The sequence below is a fragment of the Symphalangus syndactylus genome, chromosome 20, assembly GCF_028878055.3.
Source record: "Symphalangus syndactylus isolate Jambi chromosome 20, NHGRI_mSymSyn1-v2.1_pri, whole genome shotgun sequence".
Classification (NCBI taxonomy): domain Eukaryota; kingdom Metazoa; phylum Chordata; class Mammalia; order Primates; family Hylobatidae; genus Symphalangus; species Symphalangus syndactylus.
In genome coordinates, this window is record NC_072442.2 from 41,675,255 (window position 1) to 41,681,634 (window position 6,380).

At 39.4% G+C, this 6,380-nt stretch overlaps 1 protein-coding gene across 1 annotated transcript; it reads right to left on the reverse strand.

Annotated features, from left to right (window-relative positions):
* Positions 1-387, reverse strand: LOC129470415 (keratin-associated protein 2-1). Its single transcript, XM_055258216.2, has one exon. It carries the CDS (start codon positions 385-387, stop codon positions 1-3), a length of 387 nt encoding a protein of 128 aa, XP_055114191.1.
* Between the last annotated feature and the right edge of the window lie 5,993 nt (positions 388-6,380).

Consider the following 6,380-nt stretch of genomic DNA (forward strand, 5'->3'; position numbering starts at 1 on the left):
TCAGCAGGAGGAGGTCCTGCAGGTGGTGCTGCAGGGGGTCGGCTGGCCGCAGGGGGGCCGGCAGCAGGGGGACTGCACAGACACAGGCTGGCAGCAGGTGGTGGCCCAGCAGCAGGGCCTGCACACCACAGCCGTGCACGACGTGGGGCAGCAGGTGATGGGGCGGCAGCAGCCTTCCTGCAGGCAGCAGGGGTCGCAGCACACCGGGCGGCGGCAGGGCTCGCAGATGGGGCGCGTGCAGCGGGGCACGCATGTGACGGGGCGGCACACGGTGGTCTGGCAGGTCACGGGGCGGCAGCAGCAGGGGTCGCGGCAGCAGCAGGGCTGGCAGCAGCCTCCCCCATAGCTCAGGCAGGAGAAGGTGGAGCCGCAGCAGGAGCCGGTCATGGTAGTGTCTGAGGCTGGTGTGGGTTGGGCTGTTGAGAGGAGCTGGGTGTTCTCGGGTGTGAATGTCCTCGTTCCATTCTGGGCCCTTTATATACCTTGGCCGGGTGCAGGTGACCCTTTTCGTTTACCTTTTGGCCAATTAAGTAGAATTTTGTTTTGACTAATGGTTGCTTGTGACACACTCATTATCTCATTAAAGAGCTCTTGTTGCATCTCTAAGTATGGATGTACTCACACTGGGTGAAAATCTAAGAACTCATCGTCATTTGAGGTGATAGTAGCTCTTGATGCTTATTTTGAGTAGATAGCACTGGATCAAATCTGGACAAAACGGTCTAAAAAAACTTCAGTTTTTTAAAGAAATTAAAAACATAGAGAAGTACATAGAACACTGAGTAGAGCCTATCCTGACCCCAGTAGGGGACTCAAGTCCTTGGAAGCACCTACATGTGAAACGTGAATCACGTGAGTGTTAGACAAGCCCTCATGTGTAGTCTGCTTAGGAATGTGTTTGATTATCACTTGATATAGTGGGATACATAGGCCTTGAATAGGATAGCAGCTCATAGAGTTGTACAGGACACACAAAAATTTTTGCAAACCACTGAGTATTGGAATAAAACCTCCAAGACTGCCTTGCATGTTTTCTTTTCTCTAGTTCAGGTTGTGTGCAACTCTGGTCTTTCTGGTCATAAAATGATGATTTTTATCTCTGAAACATGTCATTTTTTAGCCTTGCCTTTCTTGTGCATGTAATGAAGAATTCTGTAATGGGAAATTTTTCTGAATATACCTTGTTGGCCAGGCGCAGTGGCTCACACCTGTAATCCCAACGCTTGGGGAGGCCAAGGCAGGTGGACCACCTGAGCTTGGGAGTTCAAGACCACCATGGGCAACATGGTGAAACCTCAACTCTAATAAAATACAAAAAATTAGCAGGGTGTGGTGGCAGGTGCCTGTAGTCCCAGCTATGCGGGAGGCTGGGGAATGAGAATCACTTGAGCCCCAGAGGCGGAGGTTGCAGTGAGCCGAGATCATGCCACTGCCCTCCAGCTTGGGCTACAGAGTGAGACTCCATCTCAAAAAAGAAATATGCATATATGCCTTGACATAGGTGCTCTGACTAGCAAGTGACAAGAAAGGGGTTTTCCACCAACATTGCACACATATCCAGAACACTGTTCAGGGGAGACACATTGGGAGGCTGCCCAGTGTTCTGCTGTGGCACTGCTAAAAGTGTGATGGACACGCTTCTTCAGGAAGTGTTGCCAGGGGCAGTTCAGGAACTGCATGGGGGAAACAGTCCCATTACTTTCCAGCTTTACTCCTCCTGTTAGTCACCAGACAGGGTTTTGAATCACTTCAGGATCATTTTCTTTATTTGAAAGAATGTGCCTTGGGCCCAGACATCTAAAGCTCCCCAAATGGAACTTCAAGCATAATTTCAAAACTTTAAAAGGAATGTAAATTGACTGAACCCATAGTCACAATTAGGGAAAAAGAAGAGGGAGACATCAGGCACAATCTCATTGCTAGAGACCTTTGAGTCTCCTGTTTTACATTCTTTTCTTTGTTTATGGACATGGGATTTTTGTTTTTCAAAGTGGTAACCAGAGGTAACTAGGTAAAAAGTTGTATATTCTGCTCTTTTCGAGACATATTATCTCATAATTTATTTTCATGCTGCTGTGGGGTCTTCATGATAATCACATTTTATGCAATGGGAGCCTCTTTGGAAGACTGAAATCATCACGTTAACAAGACTCATTTCTCTACTGCAGAAACTTTGAACCCAAGGTCATTCTAAAGAGATCTGTCTCTCCCCTTTATAAAGATTTGTCTCTCCCCTTTATAAGGATCTGTCTCTCCCCTTTATAAAGATCTGTCTCTCCCCTTTATAAAGATCCAAAAAGATAGTCTATGCATCACTCAGTAAACCTTTCTAGTGTTTATTCACTCTAAGGCACTTATCCACACCCCATAGCCAAACTTCATTTTCAGGCAGAGAAAATATGGGTGATGCTTCAGTTATTCATGCCCCAGAGTTGTGAGAGCACAGACAGCTCTGCAGTTTGACACTGGTGGCAAGTCACATCCTATTTTCTGACCCCACTTATTCTGAAACTGGACAATGCTCATTTAAAGCTCTGCCACTTACTGGCTGTGTGTCCTTGGGCCATAATAATAGTTCATATCAGCATTGTTGTAAGGATTACGTGAGCTAATATTTGTCAAGTGCTAAGAACAAACAGTGTCTGGCACTTAGTGTCTTGTATTTGTTAAATATATATATATTTAAATATATATAGTAAATATATATATATACGCACACATATATAGTAACATGACCTTTTACTATATATAGTAAAATATATGTAATATAGGTATATATACATATATTACATATATAGTAAAATATATGGTATATATACTATACATGTATACAGTATATATACTATACATGTATATACTATATATACTATACGTGTATATAGTATATATATTACATATATAGTAAAATACATAGTATATATATACTATACATGTATATAGTATATATATTACTATATATGGTAATATATATAGTATATATGTATATATACATATTTTATATAGTATATATGTATATATACATATATTATATAGTATATATGTATATATACTATATTATATATTATATATATTTTACTATATATAGTATATATATTTTCTATATGTATGTATATTTTCTATATATGTGACATATATATAGATATATATCTCTCTATATATAGAGAGAGATATGTATCTATATATAGAGAGATATATATCTATATATGTCATATATATAGAAAATATATATACTATATATATTTACTGTATGTATACTATATGTATATATAGTAAAAAGTCGTGTTACATTGGTACTTTCTAAATTCTAAACTTTAAGTTTAGAATGAAGACCAACGTATTTGTTATGGCAAATGGTCAGTTCTCCACTCAGTCACCAAATAACACACATGAGATAACATTGTTCAGTGGTAAGTTCCATTAATAGCATGAAATAAAAGCACCTGGAAGGAAGAAATAGAGCACCTTCTCACTGAGCACTTACTTCTGTTAAGGGAGTCAGGCTATTGTTGAACTGACAGAAGGCACATCTGTCAGGACTGTGTATAACAACAAGACCCCTACTGAGAACCCCACAGCCCATGCAATACAGAATGGGGTCTTAGAGAAGCATCCTTAAAAAAAAAAGCCTTCAATTTGATTTAGACGGATTTCTCGTGGTGATGGACAACAGATTTTGTGTAACATTATAAACAAATTTTTTTTCATTATTTCAACTTTTCCTTTAGATTCATGTGGTATGTTGTGTGATGTGCCAGTTTGTTATGTGGGTATATTGTGTGATGCTGAGGTTTGGGGTATGATTGATCCTGTCACCCAGGACTGAGTGTAGACCCAGTAGTTTTTCAGCCTGTGTCTCCCTCCCTCTCTCCCCGCTCTAGTAGTCCCCAGTGTCTACTGTTGCCATCATTATGTCAATGAGTACCTGATGTTTAACTCCCATTTGTCAGTGAGAACATGCGACATTTGGTTTTCTGTTCCTGGGTTAATTTGCTTAGGATAATGGCTCCCAGCTGCATCCACATTACTGTGAAGGACATGATTTCATTGTTTTTTTATGGCTGAGTAGTATTCCATGGTGTATGTGTACCATATTTTCTCTATCCAGTCCACCACTGACGGGAACCTAGGTCGATTCCATGTCTTTGCTATTGTGAATTGTACTGTGACAAACATGCAAGTGCATGTGTCTTTTTGGTAGAATGAGTTGTTTTCTTTTGGCTACAGACCAAGTAAAGGGATTGCTGGGTCAAATTATAGTTCTACTTTAAGTTGCTGAAAAATCTCCACACTGCTTTCCATGGTGGCTGAACTAATTTACATTCCCATCAACAGCATATAAGCATTCTCTCCTCTCGACAGCCTTGTCAGCATCTGTTGTTTTTTTACTATTTTTTTCTTTATTCTGAAAGTATGGGGCTTCAATTACTGAGCTTTTTAATAATAGCCATTCTGACTGGCGTAAGATGGTATCTCATTGTGGTTTTGATTTTGCATTTCTTTGATGAATAATGATGTTTGTTGGCTGCTTGTATGTCTTGTTTTGAGAAGTGATTGTTCAAGTCCTTTGCCCACTTTTTAATGGGGTTATTTGTTTTTGCTTTTTCAATTGTTTAAGTTCCTTATAGATTCTGGATTTTAGGCCTTTGTTGGATGCACAGTTTGTGAATATTTTCTCTCATTCTGTAGGTTGTCTGTTTACTGTGTTCATAGTTTCATTTACTGTGCAGAAGCTCTTTAGTTTAATTAGGTCCCACTTGTCAATTTTTGTGTTTGTTGCAATTGCTTTTGAGGACTTAGTCATAAATTCTTTCCCAAGGTTGATGTTCAGAATGATGTTTTCCAGATTTTCTCCTAGGGTTTTTATAGTTTGAGGTCTTACATTTAAATCTTTAATCCATCTTGAGTTAATTTTTCTATATGGTGAAAGGTCAGGGTCTAGTTTCAATCATCTACATAGAGCTAGCCAGCTATCCCAGCACCACTTATTGAATAGGGAATCCTATCCTCATTGCTTATTTTTGTTAATGTTATCAAAGATTAGATTGTTGTATGAGCATGGCTTTATTTCTGGGTTCTCTATTCTGTTCCTTTTGTCTATGCCACTTTATATTTTACAACTTTCTGTTTTTGTACCAGTACCATGCTGTTTTGTTTACTGTAGTCTTATAGCATAGTTTGAAGTCAGGTAATGTGATGCCTTCAGTTTTCTTTTTATTTAGGATTGCTTTGGCTATTTGGGCTCTTTTTGGTTCCATATGAATTTCAGAATAGTTTTTTTCTAGTTCTGTGAAAAATGATATTGGTAGCTTGATAGAAATAGCATTGAATCTGTAGATTGCTTTGGGCAGTGTGGTCATTTTAATGATACTGATTCTTCCAGTCCATTGGCATGGGATGTTTTTCCCTTCATTTGTGTCACTTATCATTTCTTTAAGTCATGTTCTGTAGTTTTCTCTGTAGAGATTTTTCACTTCCTTGGTTAGATGTATTCCTAGGGAGTGTGTGTGTGGCTATTGAAGTGTAAAATAAAGTTGTAAAATGTACAACCGTTTTGTGATTAACATGTCTCTCACCATACTAAGAAGTGTTTGACTTGAGGTCTAAATGCAGGAAACTTGTATTCTCCAGGGTCTTTTCTGAACTTTTGGGATTATAATTACATTAGTGAGTAACTTATTTACTCTTACATTACCCATGTTTCTTTAACTTCAAAAACAGAGGTAATTGGCCAGAGTTTGCCTAAGGCTTCTTCCACCTCTAACACCCTGGGCGTTCTATGATGTTCTAACAGGTGTCGGATCAGTAAACACGCTATTAGGCTGGGAATATAAGTTTCAACCCAGATGCAGCCTCCTAGCCTGTTTCTTGTTGCAGAACATTTCTCAGGTGTTCAATGCATGCCTGGAATTCTGGGCACAAGTGACTCTGTACATATGATAAAGACATAGTTGTACCCATCTTCCTGACTCAGCTGTGCTCCATAAATGTCATTTACAATGATTATAAGAAAACTACTCAGACTTAAGTTATGAGAACGATATAAGAGGATTATTCTGCATCTTGCTTTGAGTATCTCTAGATAAAATAGAGAGACAATCTCCCAGAAGGAAATATCACAAAGACCATGACTTCTATGCTAGGAGTATTGAGTTTATTAGAAAGCAGACAACATGATATAGGAGTTAGACTGGAGTCCTAGGAAAAGTATTTTTCATCTGTGTTTGGTCTGAAAAAGTGTCTTCAATGCATAGTGTGAGCTAGTATGAAGAGATCAGAAATGGGCTTCTCAAGGAAACGTGTATTGCTCTGTGGCGAAGCCCTGAGGGGCAGTGGGATGGACCTGGCCATCTTCTGAGGGGCCTTTCGTGATAACGGGCTGC

Excerpts from the sequence above, each read along its gene's own strand:
- LOC129470415 (XM_055258216.2), bottom strand. The coding sequence starts at position 387 with ATGACCGGCTCCTGCTGCGGCTCCACCTTCTCCTGCCTGAGCTATGGG.